This window comes from Dendrobates tinctorius, unplaced genomic scaffold, assembly GCF_039654945.1.
Source record: "Dendrobates tinctorius isolate UK_male_01 unplaced genomic scaffold, ASM3965494v1 ptg000164l, whole genome shotgun sequence".
NCBI lineage: Eukaryota > Metazoa > Chordata > Amphibia > Anura > Dendrobatidae > Dendrobates > Dendrobates tinctorius.
The window spans coordinates 10295447-10314909 of NW_027361831.1; the positions used below are offsets into that span (position 1 = coordinate 10295447).

General features: G+C 44.0%; 1 protein-coding gene across 2 annotated transcripts in view; it reads right to left on the minus strand.

Annotated features, from left to right (window-relative positions):
- Positions 1–8232: 8232 nt before the first annotated feature.
- The window catches only part of LOC141053025 (uncharacterized), a 94937-nt gene continuing 83706 nt past the window's right edge, over positions 8233–19463 (minus strand). For both annotated transcript variants that reach the window (XM_073550358.1, XM_073550357.1), the window contains exon 7: positions 8233–9568. In XM_073550358.1, the coding sequence (XP_073406459.1) occupies positions 8295–9568 (1274 nt within the window). In that variant the 3' untranslated portion in view covers positions 8233–8294. The remainder of the gene's footprint in view (positions 9569–19463) is intronic.

Consider the following 19463-nt stretch of genomic DNA (forward strand, 5'->3'; position numbering starts at 1 on the left):
TCATCGCGGTCATTCTCGTAAAGGATTACTGGGACCGGGAGTGTGGAGAGAGGAGGGAAGGCTGCGCGGGACGACGGAAGGTGAGAATAACAATATTTTTTATTTTAATTCTATTTTTTACAGGGATATGGTTCCCAGAGCCCGGAGGACAGTCTCCTCTCCTCCAGACCGTGGGTACCATCCGCAAATGTTCTGCTTACTTTTCGCATTGTGGGCACAGCCACATGCGGAAAGTAAGCAGAACAATGCATTCCTATGTGGGCGGAATCGCCGCGATTCCGCTAAATTAATGAGCATGCTGCGTTTTTGTACCGTGAAGTGATTCTGCCGTGGAAAAAAACGCATTAGCACAGAATTGCAGAATCCCATAGGATTGCATGGGATACTTATTTTTCGCGGCAAAATCGCGTGTTTAAAACCGCCGCGAAAAAAACGCGACGTGTGAATGTAGCCTTACTTTGCAGTCTCCTAATTAAAATCAGCTGTGCCAAATGGGAGGAGTGCACATCCAAGATAATAGGACATCATGCAATATTCTGAAAAAGAGAATGGATACCACCTCTAAAAATCTGTTGTGAGAGGCCAGGCCATCTGCACTGCCGCTGCATTGCTGCGGTGGCGGTGGTCGGCTCCACTCTGTGGGGGCGATGGGGACTCCATTCATTTGGTGTTGGTGCTGTTTGATGGCTGTTGTTGCTGTGGTTTTGTGCTGGTGGGGAGGCACGGTCTGAAGACACCGAGCCGTCAGCCCTGCAAGTGCATTGCCGCTGTGGTGGTGGTCAGCGCAGCTCCGGTCCGGTAGGGTGGTAGGGAATCACTACGAAGTTTGCCGTGACATGGCAAGTGTGCTTCATACAGTCTGATCAGAATGTTAAACGAAGAAACTCATGTTCAGTTATACAGTGGGGAAAAAAAGTATTTAGTCAGTCAACAAGAGTGCAAGTTCCACCACTTAAAAAGATGAGAGGCGTCTGTAATTTACATCATAGGTAGACCTCAACTATGGGAGACAAACTGAGAAAAAAAATCCAGAAAATCACATTGTCTGTTTTTTTTTTCATTTTATTTGCATATTATGGTGGAAAATAAGTATTTGGTCAGAAACAAAATTTCATCTCAATACTTTGTGATATATCCTTTGTTGGCAATGACAGAGGTCAAACGTTTTCTGTAAGTCTTCACAAGGTTGCCACACACTGTTGTTGGTATGTTGGCCCATTCCTCCATGCAGATCTCCTCTAGAGCAGTGATGTTTTTGGCTTTTCGCTTGGCAACACGGACTTTCAACTCCCTCCAAAGGGAGGGAAACCCTATAGAAAATAGGGTTGAGATCTGGAGACTGGCTAGGCCACTCCAGGACCTTGAAATGCTTCTTATGAAGCCACTCCTTCGTTGCCCTGGCGGTGTGCTTTGGATCATTGTCATGTTGAAAGACCCAGCCACGTTTCATCTTCAATGCCCTTGCTGATGGAAGGAGGTTTGCACTCAAAATCTCACGATACATGGCCCCATTCATTCTTTCATGTACCCGGATCAGTCGTCCTGGCCCCTTTGCAGAGAAACAGCCCCAAAGCATGATGTTTCCACCACCATGCTTTACAGTAGGTATGGTGTTTGATGGATGCAACTCAGTATTCTTTTTCCTCCAAACACGACAAGTTGTGTTTCTACCAAACAGTTCCAGTTTGGTTTCATCAGACCATAGGACATTCTCCCAAAACTCCTCTGGATCATCCAAATGCTCTCTAGCAAACTTCAGACGGGCCCGGACATGTACAGGCTTAAGCAGTGGGACACGTCTGGCACTGCAGGATCTGAGTCCATGGTGGCGTAGTGTGTTACTTATAGTAGGCCTTGTTACATTGGTCCCAGCTCTCTGCAGTTCATTCACTAGGTCCCCCCGCGTGGTTCTGGGATTTTTGCTCACCGTTCTTGTGATCATTCTGACCCCACGGGGTGGGATTTTGCGTGGAGCACCAGATCGAGGGAGATTATCAGTGGTCTTGTATGTCTTCCATTTTCTAATTATTGCTCCCACAGTTGATTTCTTCACTCCAAGCTGGTTGGCTATTGCAGATTCAGTCTTCCCAGCCTGGTGCAGGGCTACAATTTTGTTTCTGGTGTCCTTTGACAGCTCTTTGGTCTTCACCATAGTGGAGTTTGGAGTCAGACTGTTTGAGGGTGTGCACAGGTGTCTTTTTATACTGATAACAAGTTTAAACAGGTGCAATTACTACAGGTAATGAGTGGAGGAAAGAGGAGACTCTTAAAGAAGAAGTTACAGGTCTGTGAGAGCCAGAAATCTTGATTGCTTGTTTCTGACCAAATACTTATTTTCCACCATAATATGCAAATAAAATGAAAAAAAAACCAGACAATGTGATTTTCTGGATTTTTTTTTCTCAGTTTGTCTCCCATAGTTGAGGTCTACCTATGATGTAAATTACAGACGCCTCTCATCTTTTTAAGTGGTGGAACTTGCACTATTGCTGACTGACTAAATACTTTTTTTCCCCACTGTATATACTTTTTAGCGGCATTAGATCAATGTATGATTTTTGGTGTTGTCCATTCTATTTTTCAGCATATATTAGTTGGATGTGATATTAACAGCAAATTTACCTCTCGAGTGTTCCCTATAGCATGTCTGTTACACCCATTTACTTGATGCAATTCTCCGGTAAGTTGGAAGGTTATTATACCATGTTTCCATGTTTGTAGATGTTTTTAACTATTTTTTTGTCCATGTTATCAATAAAGTTGTATGAATTTTGATTCCATTAAAGCAGGCGTGCACACCATTTTTTGTATTGGTCTTTCTCTCTCTCAGTTATAAACATTTTTATACAGAAGATATTAATTACCTATCCCACAGATAGATCATTAATATCATATCGGTGAGGTCCGACTCCTGGAATCCCATCAGTTAGTTGCAATATGCTCCAGCGGCTGGCTGGATTTAAACATATTGAATAGAGCTACATTTTGCAGTTCAAAGCAATGAGTAGCGGCAGCTCGTCGGTACTATATAACAGCTCCTACACTTTTCAATAGAAACTATTCTGCAGTAACCCCGGCAGCAGCCACTGCACACGATTTCCAGTTCCATTTCATGTGTCTGCATCCAGTCAATGCTGGAGCTTATACTGACTCATTGGAGGATGTACCAGGTGACAGAACCTCACCAATCTGATATAGATTATCTAATTCTGTTGATAGGTCATCAGTATTTTTTGCCTGGACCCCCATTAAGTTTTCCCTTTCTTAATTACGTATTTGACTGTTAGGCTGGAGTCACACTAACCTGCGCAAAATACGGTCCGTAGTTTACTTGCGTAATACGGATGAATGACCACTAAATAGTGCTCCGTAGGTCATCCGTAAGCAGGGTGAGGTTGCGTATTTTGCGCATGTGTGCATCCGTATGTAATCCGTGTGGCATCCGTATGCAATCCGTATGGCGAGATTTTCTCGCAGCCTTGCAAAATGGACATTTAACGGTTTTCAGGCCTGCAAACAATTTAAATCATTAGCCTGCACCCTATTTAGACACTCAGAAACAGGTGGCTGCCTACATTCTGTACATTTGTCACCTTGCTTTCACGAGGTGTGTTGGTGTTCTTTGTGCAGCATGGCAGAGGGTCTGCGATTCAATACAACTGAGCAGGTTCTCTTTACCTGGCTTTTGTCACGGCGCTTTGGGCAACCATATCCTGTGATAGTGGATCCGCGGAGGAGGAGACGCATGTGGGTCCATCCACTTTTGAGGCAACGACTCACAAGAGGGCATTTTCACCGCCTCTATTCTTCTCTGCGGGAGCATCCGGAGAAATTTTACCAGTACTGTCGCATGAGCCTTGCAACATTTGATCGACTCTTGGAGACAGTGCGCCCTGGGATAACCTTTCAGGTCACAAGGATGCGCAAAGCCATATCTGCAGAGGAGCGACTTCTACTCACAATACGGTATGTACTACACAACCACATTCTCTCTATTCCTAATGTGTGTGCTAAATTATGTTTTTTGGCCTTCTTGGACAAAGTTGAATGCCATCATCTTACTCCAAATATGAATCACCTGACACAGCAGAATGTTACATCTAATATGTCCAGCATATCACTTAGTCATTGTGCCACCAAATATGTGTGTGTTCTTCTCTATCATTTCCTAACAAGTTTGGTCGGCATGTAACTGATTTTTTTTTTACTTTAGCCATTCTAAACTTTACTATTTCTGTTGTTCTACAGCTTCCTGTCCACTGGCCTGTCTTATGCCGCCCTCCACCATGAGTTTCTCATAGGAAAATCAACCATTTCAGGCATAGTGAGGTCTACATGTGCACAAATCTGGACAAGACTCCATCAAGTGGTCATGCCTGAGCCCAGGATGGAAGACTGGTTAAGGATATCAAGGGAGTTTGAGGAGGACTGCCAGTTTCCAAATTGTATTGGGGCCCTGGATGGCAAACATATCAGGGTGCGTAAGCCGCCGAACTCAGGCTCTCAATTCTTCAATTATAAACAATACTTTTCTGTTGTATTGTTGGCTCTGGTAGACCCTCAATACAAGTTTATAATTGTTGACATTGGGGCCTATGGAAGGACGGGAGACTCTAGAGTCTTCAATACTTCCATAATGGCTCGGCGGCTACGCACCAACCAGTTGGATCTACCACCACCACGCCAGCTACCAGGCTCCCCCGAACAATCTGTCCCTTATGTCCTTGTGGCAGATGAGGCCTTTCAGTTATCGCGCAATGTCATGAGGCCATATCCCCGGCGCAACCTTGACCACAGGCGCAGAATTTTTAATTTGCGCCTATCACGTGCTAGGCGACTGGTGGAGTGTTCCTTTGGGATTCTTTGTGCCAAATGGCGAGTACTCCAGTCTGCCATTCAGTTGAGTGAGCAAAATGTGAATGAAGTTGTGAAAGCCTGTGTTGTTCTGCATAACTTCACCAGGATACATGATTGCTCCTCCTCTGATGGTGTTGTGCGTAGGCCGGACAATGTGCGCAAGGTGAGACCACCTATCAACCCTCAACGTAGACCGCTCTCTGGCCTCAAAGTGCGTGATATTTTCACTAATTACTTTATCTCACCTGAGGGGGCAACTTCTTGGCAAGAGCATGCTGTGTCTATGTTATAATTTGTTGCTTTACATGTGTCAAAATATATATTACTCAAGCCTTTATGATTCTATGAGTGTTTCAGTGCATTGGTTGGTGTCTGTTAGTATGTTGTGAGGGATTGTGAAAAATCACACAAAGACGTTAACTAGAGTAGACAAATATTTAGTTTTGCCTTTTTTTTTTTTTCGCTTAAAGGCAAACATAATTTTGCCATAAGACAAATTTGGCAATGGCCAAAATGACCCTTTGTGCCTTCTTTAACTTGTTGTAAAATGAACATTACAGAACAAAACAGCCACAAACATTAGGCAAAAAAAACATTGCTGCATCACTAGATTAACCTAGATTTGCCAACAAAAGGTGAGCTCCCTCACCAAAATAAAGCCAACGAGATAACACTCACATTTCCACATAATGTTAGCCAAACATAGAAAGATTCCACCATGACAGGCAAGGCTACCTCACAGCTTTCACACAGATATTACCTGTCTGTAGACCAGACAATATTTAAGCATGCTATACCGGAAAAGATGAAAATACAAAACTCACTTGTTAAGACAAAGCGGGTTATTCTGAATGCTTGCCGCCTAGAAATTTTGTACTAGAGATTGCTAACAAAAAAGGTGACTACTTAACTAAGGCGAGCACGCCTTTCCTATGCCTTAGCAAGTGAGTAGTGTATTTTCATCCTTTCAGTTTACAGCATAGCGCATTTAAAGATTCTCTTTTCTACACACATGTAATATCTGTCTGAAAGGCGTGAGGTAGCGTTGCCTGTCAAGATGGATTGTTTCATATGTTTGGAAAACATTGTTTAAAAATGTGAATGTTAAATTATGTTATAAATGTTGGTGAAGGAGAACACCTGTATTTACATTTAGATTAGGAGCACCAGTTACATCTGACTGGACATCTCCAACCATCAGAATCATAAATCCTCATATGTTGGGGAAGGGGAACGTGGAAGAACAACCTGTGGGTGCTACATTGTGGCCAACATCGCCCTGTGTGGGGCCATACTGTTGCCCATGATGCTGGAATTGTCCAGCCTCCTTGGACTGTTGGGAATACTGGCCAGAGTACTGATGATGGTGAGGGGCTTCTTGTTGGCTCTGGTAGGCCCGTGGCTCATACCCACCAAGATAGCCAGATCGTCCCCAACCAGGTTGGGACCAGCCTCCAACACTGGGTGGGTACAAGTGGCCATATTGGTGGGGTTGGCTTGAGGAAGACATTTGGTGCTGCGGTATAGACGGTTGGGTAGGGGGAGGAAGGGGTTGAGGTGTTGGCCCACGTATTAGGGGCTGTTCAGACCCTGCTTGAGCAAGCATCTGTGTAGATGGTCTCATGCGCATTAAATTTCGTGGTGAGAGCTGCCACCTCTCCAGAAATTCAAAAACCTCATATGGGGTATTGGGGGGGGGTGCTTGCATCAAGCAGGATCTGAATACATGCCCTAATACGGAGCCTGACCTCACGGGTAAGGCCCAGAGATAAAGGGTGAGGCTACGTGCATAGGCCTCCTCACCATCATCTGTTGTTACTCTGGACAAATAATTTAGCACCCCTGTGTCCACATTGGTCCTGCTCTCTTGAAGAGTGACCTGGCGCCTTCTTCTTGTTCGCCGTGATGCTACAACTGATCTGGGCAGTTGGGCTGCTGCTCAAGTTGCCCGGCTCTTCCAGGATGGGTGAGGTGGCAGCAGCAGACCGTCCTGGTGGTGTGGTGTGTAGGGCAGCCATTGTGTGGTCTTGTGATGCCTCTTCTTCAGCCATCCTTCTTGTAGGGGGAGAAGATGGGCCAGCCACCTCATCCCCTACAGGATCTATAATGGGCTCTGCCTCTGAGGCCGCTCCTCGATCCGTAAGGTTGGATTGAGTTCTGTTATGAAATAGAACAGAGGCAAAAATACATCAATATTTTTGTCCCTGTAAAGTATTTGTGTAATGTATTTGTGTAATGTGGTGCGAGCTATGTACTTACGTTCTCAGATCCAGAATTGGGGCGAGGAAGTTCAGCCGGTCATAGTAGATATATTTTCTCTTCACATGCCCAGCATCCCCACTCCTGGACCGCTGCTGGCGTTCCCGGCGGATCTGGTCCCGGATGCTTCGCCAGCGTTTCATCACATCTTCCACTGCAATGTGACAGGAAAGATTGTCAAAATCACATATTTGAGAGGTCACATTTTCAAAAACAGTAGTCTAGGCATGGGGCCTTCTGGGGTGTGCTTTCTACCCATGGTGGCATATGTAATTGGGCCGATACACAGGGTCTCATTAGCTACACTGAAACTAATTTTATTGGCTAGGAGGATGAGGAGCTTGTGGCCTAACCCCTAATTATGGCTGTGTGAAGCCAAGTGTCACATCCAAATGTAACGGCCTCATGAGGCTAAGAATATTACATGCCCAGGAAGGGGGGTGCTGATTGTAGAATCATTTTTAAGCGCGCACTAAGGTTAATGATGTTTTTATGGTTGCACTTACGAATTTTATGCTGCTCATCACGTGGTCTGTCACCAAAGTCATGGTACATCTGGCGACAGATGCGCCTCCATGATGCCTCCTTTCTTATCTGGTTCGCATAACTTGCATCGCGTGGGTCCCATATTTCGGGACGCTCCTGCACCAGCACAATGTGCATCTCAACATTAATATATGTGGACGCCATGCTGCTGCTGTACTCCGTGGAGGCGTACTTCCTGGATGTCTGGAGCGCTTTTTGAGCTCATTTGCATGTCTAGGCTTCCTGATGATGGATTGGCCCATTTCCTGTCACCAGCCAAAAGACCTGCATATTGCTCGCAGGTCACACGTGTGTTCCGTGTGTAATCCGTATTTTTTGCGCACCCATTGACTTGCATTGGCGTACTACGGGCGTAGTACGCTGACAATCGCAGCATGCTGCGATTGGCACGGAGCGTAGGATACGGATGAGAAATATACGCCTGGTGCGAGTGACCCCATTGAAAATCATTTGTCCGTGTGTAATGCATGTTTTTTGCGCCTCTTACGTGCCCGTATTCCTCGCCAGTGTGACTCCGGCCTTATATGTTTTCTTGTATAATTTGAAAATGCAAAATATGGCTTCTCTCTCTGCGATTTTCTTTTTTATTTATTAACAAAAGTATGATTTTCAAGTAAAACAGTTATAATTTTCTAGTTATGAGAATGGCTTTTCACATGAGTTTTTTGATGTTTCAGTTGTTGTGATTTGAAGGTAAAACATTTCCCACATTCTGAACATGAATATGGCTTCTCCCCTGTGTGAATTCTGCTGTGTTTCACAAGATATGATTTAGCTGCAAAACATTTTCTACATTCTAAACAAGAAAATGGCTTCTCCCCTGTGTGAATTCTACTATGTTTCCCAAGATCCGATTTAATTGTAAAACATTTTCCACATTCTGAACAGGAAAATGGCTTTTCCCCTGTGTGAGTTCTTTGATGTATAAGAAGATGTGTTTTAGTTTTAAAATGTTTTCCACATTCTAAACAGGAAAATGGCTTCTCCCCTGTGTGAGTTCTTTGATGTATATGAAGATGTGATTTATCTGTGAAACCTTTTCCACATTCTGAACATAAAAATGGCTTTTCCCCTGTGTGAAAACTCTGATGTCTCACAAGAAGCGATTTATCTGTAAAAACTTTCCCACATTCTGAACAGGAAAAAGGCTTCTGTCCTGTGTGAATTTTCTTATGGTTCACAAAATCAGATTTAGCTGTAAAATCTTTTCCACACTCTGCACAGAAAAATGGCTTCTCACCTGTGTGAGTTCTTTGATGTATAAGAAGATATGATTTGATGGTAAAACCTTTCCCACATTCTGAACATGAAAATGGCTTCTCCCCTGTGTGAATTCTCTGATGTCTCACAAGAAGTGATTTATCTTTAAAACATTTCCCACATTCTGAACAGGAAAATGGCTTCTCTCCTGTGTGAGTCCTTTGATGTATAGGAAGATATGATTTTCTTTTAAAACATTTCCCACATTCTGAGCAGGAAAATGGCTTCTCCCCTGTGTGAGTTCTCTGATGTCTAACAAGTTTTGATTTACCTAGAAAACATTTTCCACATTCTGAACATGAATGTGTTTTTTCCAACTTTTCTGTATGAATTATTTGATGTGTAACAAAAGACGTTTTAAGGGAAAAAGCTTGTCCATCTTCTGAACATGTAAATGGCTTCTCTGTTGTTAGAGCACTATGATTTTTAATGTATCTTTTGTGGCTTTTATTTTTCTGAATAGTCTGTGATGAATCTGAAGATATGATCTGTTCATTAGGATTAGATGATAGGTCTTTGCTGTGAAGGGATGATGATATATCTGGAGTAATGGCATTCACTTCAATCGTATCCTGTGTGATATCAAGTTCATCTAATCTTAAAACTGAAGATGTCACATTTCCCTCTGATCTCCTGGTACAGTCATCTGTGAAGAATAAAAAAATATATATTTTTTTAATAAAAAATATCTTTAAAAATTATATATTTAAAATATTTCTAAAGAAATCCATAGAAATTGCCAATTGTTCACTACGAACAAAACACTTCACAATCCAATGGTAGACCTCAGATCACGAACCAGTAGAGCGTGAGGTTTAAATCTTTGTTTGGTCTTTCTACAAAATAATACAAAAGCTAAATCTACATGAAAATATTATGTAGCTGAAAATTATACAAAAAAAATTACTTACCCCACAACTTATGCCCCTCAACAGTCATTTAAAAAGTATTTTTACACTGCTAGAAGCAAAAAAGCTTTTGAAAAACAACATGGCTTCCATAAACCAATTCAGCAAAATCTGTACTGCTAAAGTTAAATATCCCCAATCATGCTGAGCCTTGTAGTGTGCCCAGACCACAATTAGCATCTACATGTTTGTCATTGCTCCAGTGGGAAGAACCAACTTTCTGTATTTTTTGGACTATATGATGCAATTTTTAAACAAGAAAAACTCTTGCTAAAAAAGTGTGCACATCTTATAGACAGGAGGCAGCTTCCTGTAATGCAGGGGAATGACGAGACAGTCTTTATCCTGATCACGGAGAGAACTGCTTCCTCTCTTCCTGCCCCACACTAATCTATGTGAAGGGTGAAGAGCAGGAGAGGAAGGTACAGGAACCAAATGTGGAATGGACAAAGGTGGATTCATAAATGGCTTAGTGATCAGACCCAAAGAGTGGTCATAAATGGTTGTACATCCAGCTGGAGGAATGTCTCAATTGGGGTACCACAGGGCTCAACAGCTTTATCAATGATTTAGATGAAAGAATTGAGGGTAAACAGATTAAATTTGCTGATGACACAAAGCTAGGAGGGATAGCTAATACTAGAGAAGAGAGAGAGAGGATTCAAAAGGATCTAAACAAACAAACTGGGCAGCAACTAACAAAATTTTAACAGGTTTTTAACAGGAAGAAATGCAAAGTCCTACATTTGGGCAAGAAAAATGAAAAAGGCAAATACAGAATGGGAGGAGTAGGGCTAAACAACAAAACATGTGAAAAAGGATTGGATATACTAATAGATCACAGACTGAACATGAGTTAGCACTGTGATGCAGCAGCAGAAAAAGCAAACAATTATGGGTTGCAGTAACAGAAACAAACAAACTAGATCACGTGAAGTAATTATCCCTCTCTACTCCTCTTTGGTCAGACATCATATGGAATACTGTGTCCAATTCTGGGCACTGCAATTTAAAAAAGACATTAACAACTGAAGCAAGTTCAGAGAAAAGCGACCAGAATGGTGACCGGTCTGCAAACAGTGTCCTATGATGAACAGTTAGAGGATTTTGGAACGTTTAGCTTGAAAATGAGAAGACTGAGACAAGACCTAATAGCTGTTTACAAATATCTCAAGAGCTGTCACACTGTAGTGGGATCAGCTTTATTCTCATTTGCACTAAGAAAGACTAGAAACAATCGGATGAAACTGAATTGGAGAAGATACAGATTAGATATTCGAAAAAACTTTGACAGTGAGGGTGATCAATGAGCAGAGCAGGATGCCACGGGAGGTGGTAAGTTCTCCTTCAATGGAAGTCTTCAAACAGATGCTTGACAGGCATCTGTCTGAGATGATTTACTGAATCCTGCGTTGAGAAGGGGTTGAACAAGATGACCCTGCACGTCCCTTCCAACTCTACCTTCCTAGGATTCTATGACCCTTTGCCAAAAAATGCCATCCATTTGCAACATCTGCCATGCCACCATCAGCAGGGGTAACACAACCACCAGCATGACCACCACCAGCATGCTCAGGCACATGACATCAAAGCACCCGACTAGTTGAGCCAAACGCAAGAGTCCAGAAACAGTCACGCCAATTCCCTGTTCATGATGCAGGTGATGATGCCTCCACCCTGCACCTGTCATTGCACACTTGCAACCACCATCAGCAACTACATCCATGTCCTTATTCCAGTGCAGCGTTCAGATGTCCCTACTCCAGTCCTTGGAACGCAAGCGTAAATATGCAGCCACCCACCCACAGACTACAATACTAAATTACCACATTTTCAGACTGCTTGCCTTGGAAAATGTTGCCATTTAGGCTTGTGGAGATGTAAGCTTTCCACAACCTCATGGCGGTGGATGTCCTTTGGTACTTGTTCCCCAGGTGCCATTATTTCTCCTAGTGTTCAGTCCCTGCCTTACAAAGCACATGTCCCACAGTATCAGCCATGCCCTGACCTACGCTTTTACTGGGAAGTTCCACTTAACCACAGACACGTGAACAAGTGCTTGTGCCAGGGTCGCTACATGTGGAAGCCGGTACCCAGTCAGACCCTGGAACGAAACACGTGCTGCTGACACCATGGATTGTGTGACCTGGTTCAATCAGACTTCCCTGCCACCTTCTACAGCAGTTCCTGCACCTCCTCCCTCTCCGAAACGTCAACATCAGTCGCAAGATGAAAGCACTGCCTTGGCCAAGTTGCATCAGGCTCTGTTGAAGCTAACCTGCTTAGATGAAAAATTGCTCACCACCGTAGAGTTGATGAAAGGGCCAAAAGAAAAGACTGATCTGTGGCTCTCAACACTGGACCTACAACTAGGCATGGTTGTGTGTGACAATGGCCTAACCTGTTGGCAGCTCTGAAGCTTGGCAACCTTGCACACATACCATGCCTGGCTCACATGCTCAACTTAGTGGTTCAGTGGTTTTTAAAAACCTACCCAGATCTGCCCGAGTTACTTTTGAAGGTACACCACATGTGCCCATTTCCGCAAGTTGGTTACAGCTGCCACCACCCTGTCAGTGCTGCAGCGTTTGCAACTTTCAGCTGACCGACTGGTGGGTGATGTCACCACGCATTGGAAGTCAATGTTACCTATGTTGGCAAAGCTTTATGAGTAGCAGAGGGGTGTAGTTGAATACTAGCTATAACATGCCAGTCGGTATTCTGGTCAGCCTCCGCACATAAGAGCTGATGAGTCTACTGACCACCGCACGACCTGCTCTACCCTCTCCTACTGTATCCTCACCCATCCCTGTAGACTGTGAGCCCTCGCAGGCAGGGTCCCCTCTCCTTATGTACTTGTGTGTCCCTTGTCTTACAGATGTTTATTATACTTGTCTATATTTCCCTTTTTCACATGTAAAGCGCCATGGAATAAATGGCACTATATAAATGCATAATAATAATAATGAGTGGGCATGGATGCTGACATCTGTGCGGTTCTCCATAACTTTGAGGACTCAACCAAGATGGTGAGCGGTGATGCTATAATCAGCGTTACCATCCTGCTTTTGCCTACAGAAATGCTCGCTGCTTACAATTACATAGGTGGTTTTGCAGGAGATGCAAGTTGACATGGAGCAAGAAACTATACAGGGTGATAGTATCCAGTCCAGCCTCATCTCAACGCGGATTGGGTGATAATGAGGAGGACGAGGAACAGGAGCTGGTTGCCTGAGCTACAAACATAGTAACATAGTTAACAAGGCTGAAAAAAGACATTTGTCCATCCAGTTCAGCCTATATTCCATCAGAATAAATCCCTGATCTACGTCCTTCTAAAGAATTTAATAACTTTAGAAATTACTACTAATTACTACTAAATTATTACTAATTACTTCAAAGAAAAAATTGACCATATCCGACAGGAAATTATTTCCCAATCCTCTCATACCATGCATTGTCCTCCCTCCCCCACTGCATCTAGCTCACTCTCTGATTTTGAACCAGTCACAGAAGAAGACGTAATCAGGCTCATTGCATCTGCTCGCCCAACCACTTGCACCAGTGACCCCATTCTGTCACTTCTGCTCCAGTCTCTTTCCCCTGCTGTCCCTGCTCACCTAACAAAAATATTCAACCTCTCTCTCTCTCCTCCGGTATCTTTCCCTCCTCATTTAAGCATGCCATCATACACTCATTACTTAAAAAACCATCCCTCGACCAAAACTGTGTCACTAACTATAGACCTGTCTCTAATCTTTCCTTTATCACTAAACTGGAATGCCTGGTCCACTCCCATCTTATCTGCTATCTCTCAGATACTCTCTTCTCGACCCTCTAAAGTCCGGTTTCCGCTCTTTACACTCTACTGAAACTGCCCTCACTAAAGTCTCTAATGATCTACGATCAGCTAAATCAAATGGTCATTACTCCATGCTAATTCTCTTGGATCTCTCTGCAGCATTCGACACTGTGGATAATCAGCTCCTCCTCACTATGCTCCGCTCCATGGGCTTCAAGGACACTGTTCTCTCCTGGTTCTCCTATCTCTCTGACCACTCCTTCACTGTATCTTTTGCTGGCTCCTCCTTCTCTCATCTTCTCCTTACTATTGGGGTTCCTCAAGGATCAGTCCTAGGCCCCCTTCTCTTTGTATACTGCCCCTATTGGTCAAACAATCAGTAGATTCCAGTACCATCTCTATGCTGAAGACACCCAATTATACACTTCTCCTGACATCACGCCTGTCTTTTTAGAAAACACCAGTGATTGTCTTACCGCTGTCTCTAACATCATGTCCTCCCTCTATCTGAAACTGAACCTGTCAAAAACTGAACTCCTCGTGTTTCCTCCCTCTACTAAGTTACCTATGCCCAGCATTGCCATTTCTGTGTGTGGTTCCACCATTACGCTCCAGCAACATGCCCGCTGTCTTGGGGTCATACTTGATCCCGAGCTTTCATTCACCCCCCACATCCGATCACTAGCTCACTCTTACTATCTGCACCTCAAAAACATTTCCAGAATTCGACCCTTTCTTACTTTCAACTCTGCAAAAACACTTACTGTTTCTCTTATTCATTCTTAACAGGGCTATTGTAAATCTCTACTAATCAGTCTACCTCTTACCAAACTCTCCCCTCTGCAATCTGTCTTGAATGCTGCAGCCAGGATCATATTCCTCTCCAATCGTTACACCAATGCCTCTACCTTGGGCCAGTCATTACACTGGCTACCCATCCACTCCAGAATCCAGTACAAACTTGTTACCATCACCCTCAAAGCACTCCATGGCTCAGTACCACTATACATCTCCTCCCTCGTCTCAGTCTACCACCCTACCCGTGCCCTCCGTTCTGCTGATGACCTGAGGCTAAAATCCTCAATAACCAGAACCTCCCAATCCTGTCTTCAAGACTTTTCACATGCTGCTCCAATTCTTTGGAATGCACTACCAAGGTTATTACGATTAAACCCCAATCCCCACAGTTTTAAGCGTGCCTTAAAAACGCATTTGTTCAGACTGGCCTACCACCTCAATGCATTAACCTAACTATCCCTGTGTTGCCCATTCAAAATTATTACCAAAACCTGGTTCCTCGTATCATGTTCTCACATGCTTTATGCATTTAATATCCCTCTGTGTCTGTATTGTTACATACTTAGGCTTATAACTGGTTCATGCAGCATTACATGAACACCCGATTCTTACACTTTGGCTGGTCTGAACAATGAAAGCAATTGCTACCATCTACCTTTCGTGTCTCCTCTTTTTCCTCATAGATTGTAAGCTTGCGAGCAGGTCCCTAATTCCTCTTGGTATCTGTTTTGCTTTGTGTTTATTGTTATGCTGTAATGTCTATTGTCTGTACAAGTCCCCTCTGAAATGTAAAGTGCTGCAGAATATGTCGGCGCTATAGAAATAAAATTATTATTATTATTATTATTAATAACTGTAAGAAACAATATTGTTACACTCCAGGAAGACATCCAGGTCTCTTTTGAACCCCATCTCCTCAGGCAAGGAATTCCAGATTCTCACTGCCTTAACAGTAAAGAATCATCTTCTATGTTGGTGGAAAAACCTTCTCTCCTCCAGACGCAGAGAATGCCTCTTGTGACCGTCACCTTCCTTGGTATAAACAGATCCTCAGAGAGATATTTGTATTGTCCCCTTATATACTTATACATGGTTATTAGATTGCCCTCACTCATCTTTTTTTCTAGACTAAATAATCCTAATTTTGCTAATCTCTCTGGGTATTGTAGTTCCCCCATCCCCTTTATTAATTTTGCTGCCCTCATTTGTACTCGCTCTAGTTCCATTATATCATTCCTGAGCACCAGTGCCCAAAACAGTACACAGTACTCAATGTGCAGTCTAACCAGGGATTTGTACAGAGGCAGTATAATGCTCTCATCATGTGTATCAGACCTCTTTTAATGCACCCCATGATCCTGTTTGCTTTGGCAGCCGCTAAAGCAAACTATACAGAATTTTTAAATACAGTATATGAGGGAAGAGATTAGCTTCAACCCCATTTAAGCCAGTTTTCACCTTCAAGACCAGGCCAACTTTTACAATTCTGACCAATGTCACTGTCAGGATTCAAACCCAGCAGCTCTTGTGCACCAGGCAGCATCTCTTCCCTCTGAGCTATTCAGCTTGCTGAAAATGTAAGGATAGTAACACAGTTAGTTGACCCAAAGTAGATCATTTTATAATGACACAGAACCAGTCAGCCATGGTCCATGCCTGAGGTATCAGAGTGTGAGGACTCAGATCCAGCAGCTCTTGTGCACCAGGCGGGAGCTCTTCCCTTTGAGCTATTCAACTTGCACTCAAACGATAGTACCCACACCTCCTTCGTCTGCTCAACATGGATTGCCAGTAGACTAGAAGGAGAAGGAGGATGAGGATGGGAATGAGGAGGAGAAGAATGGACAGTTGCCCTCCTGGTAGGGACAGGGAAGTCTTAGCAGTTAGTAGTCTGGCACACATGGATGAGTTTATGTTCCGCTGCCTTTCTGGTGACCTTGGTGTTGCACGTATTTTGGCCAACACTAATTACTGGCTGGTCACACTTCTAGACCCATGCTACAATGAGAACTTTCCATCTCTAGTTCCCGTGTTGGAGAGTACAGATAAGCGAACCTTTCAAGTTTAGGTTCGGTTCGCCGAATGTCCCAATGTTTGCAGAACGGTTCGACAAACATAACTTAACCCCATTGAATTGAAAGGGTGGCCAAAACAAACTTATATGTAACACCTTAAGGGGTGACAAAAAGTTTGCCAAACAGATAAAATTAGGGACAGATGTGGGGCAGTTGAGCTGACGGACAGGTCTGTCTGAAGTAAGAGACAGAGAGATAGCGCAGTGTAGGCTGAGATAAAGAGCAGCACGGTGGCTCAGTGGTTAGCGCTGCAGCCTTGCAGCGCTGGGGTCCTGGGTTCGAATCCTACCAAGGACAACATCTGCAAGGAGTTTGTATGTTCTCCCCGTGTTTGCGTGGGTTTCCTCCGGGCACTCCGGTTTCCTCCCACACTCCAAAAACCTACTGATAGGGAATTTAGATTGTGAGCCCCATCGGGGACAGTGATGAAAATGTGTGCAAACTGTGAAGCGCTGCGGAATATGTTAGCGCTATATAAAAATAAAGATTATTATAAAGAGAAAAAGGTGTCATGTGGTAGTTTAACCATTAGAGGGCAGTGGGGAGCGTAGGAGAGAGTGGTTATGTATTTATTTTTTGTTTTGTGCTTGCTTTCATTGTTTGTTTAAAAAGTATTGTTAAAAAAAAAAAACGTATTGCAACAAATATGGTAAAGTGTGTAGGGAATTTGAAATGTTAAAGTGTTATTTAAAAAAAAAAATAATGTGTGTTCAACAGGTTCCGGGTGCATACAGTATGACGACCACAATGTATTTAAGAAGACAGGACAACAAGACAGGAAGAGTGTAGACAGACAGTGGTCCTTGAGTCAGGCCCCAGTACCACATACCCCCAGAAGGTTAGGAGGACGTTGACGATGACCTGGTAGGTTAGGGCCTCGGTCATGACATTAAGAGGGTGACAGAAGGGGAGAGCAGTGTGAGGTACACATCCGTAGAGTAGTCCGGATGGACCTAACCCAACCTGAAGGAATTGTCTTGGTGGCGTACTCGGAGCATGATTGCTCCCGGTTTGGTTCAGCCCCCGCGTATCGCGGGCCTGGCTCAACAACTGGTCCGACAAAAGAAGGTGGGGAAGCTTCAGAATGGAAAAGAAGGAGATAAGATTGTCAGGGACAACAATGGATAAAGGAAGGCGGAATGTGGGGAGGTTGAGCTGACGGGCAGGTCTGTCTGAAGTAAGAGACAGAGAGATAGCGCAGTGTTGGCTGAGATAAAGAGAAAAGGGTGTCATGTGGTAGTTTGACCATTAGAGGGCAGTGGGGAGCGTAGGAGAGAGTGGTTATGTAACTGCCATGGGTCAAGGTAACTGCCATTGGTCAAAGGTTACTGTCAGGTGATAGTGGGCAGAGCTACTGGGACTGGGAGTATAACAGGTCAGGGAAGATTCTAGAAGTTCCAGTCAGCCAAGGGAGCTCACTAGAGAAGAGGTTCTGCTGTAGGGAGAAAGGCGGAAAAGGCCTACAGAGAGAGTTACTGACAGTGGAGACAATCACGGGGGGTGACCCAAAAGGACAGTGGCCGCAGACAGAGATAGACTGTGGGTATCAAGTGGACGGCGTACTCTAATGGGTGAAACACTGGTGAAAGAGCTTAGGGCAGCCAAAGCGGGGAAGAGCCATAGAGGACGCCACGGTCGGTAACATAAGAAAGAGAAGGTACCCGGGTCTGTGTACAAAGTGAAGTGTGGAAAAGTCCTGTGATGAAGTACGCTGGTCGTCCGAAAAGCGGCCACTAAAATCTGAACTGTTGGACACAACCCTTGTCTCAGTCTCGTGTCTGCCGGCGTTAAGAAGTGGGTCACCCCCCATTCCTGTTGGATCAGCACCTCCCCTCCCCTATCCTACACAGACACCATGAAAAGTGGCATCAATTGACTCACAGTAAAAATTTGCTAATGGCACAGCAGCAGTCTGCAGTGGGCTATGCATGAAATATCAGGGTCTAGGCCACCATTTACAGCTTTTAATTGAAGATTAAATGAAAACCTGGTGTTTAAGGGAGCGGTGTAAGCCTTCTTTGCTGGGAGCCCCGATACCGCATGCAACAGTTCCAATTTCTTTTTCCCCAACCACACTCAGATGGCGAAAACATCAGTTTCATAGAGTACTATTGGAAGACAAATGTAAGGAGTGAAGTGAAGGTTTGTCTGTCTGGAAGCCCTACTTCTGCAGGCAACACACATGAAGGAGACCCAACTTGGATTCTCCAACATTTCAAAACATTATTGCCACACACCACTAAAGTGGCATCAATTTCCACAGAGTAGAAACAGTATAATAAGCCTCTGACACACCGTTCACTACAGGCAACCCACCAGGTGGAGACCCAACTTGGAATCTCCACATTTCAAAAAATTGTTTGTAACATCTGTAGCAATATCAGGCACAGAAGCCACGACAAGGGTGGCACAGACTGCAATAACGCAAGATCAATGCATGACACTAAAAATGACACCATCGCCTAGATCCAAGACTTGATCATTTTGATGAAAGTTAGGCGGTCTATACTTTCAGGGGACAGCGAGATGCGCTTATCCGTTAGGTCACCGCAGCAACGCTCAAGACAGGTTCCAAGAGAACACTGGCTGCCGGGCATGACAAAACCTCCAAGGTGTTTCAGGCGAGTTCAGGCCACGTTTTCATTTTTGAAGATCAAAATGCAAAAGGGTACAAATTCTCCCTGATGGCATTGATATTGAGCTCAAGATACTCCACCATCCTTTCCAGTCGTGTTCTGCTGGAGCACGAGCTGGTCTAAACAATGTGTGAAATGACACAAAGAAATTCTCGGGGTTGGAAGACTAGAACTGTGATGCACACTGTGTGCCTCAATGCTGTCTTGGGGGAAACCACTCATAAGATTGTCTACAAGCATGTTTCGATACTCCAGCATGCACGCATCCCTTTCCAGTGGGGAAAGCATCTGGCTAGTTACTCTTGTACCATGGATCTAACAG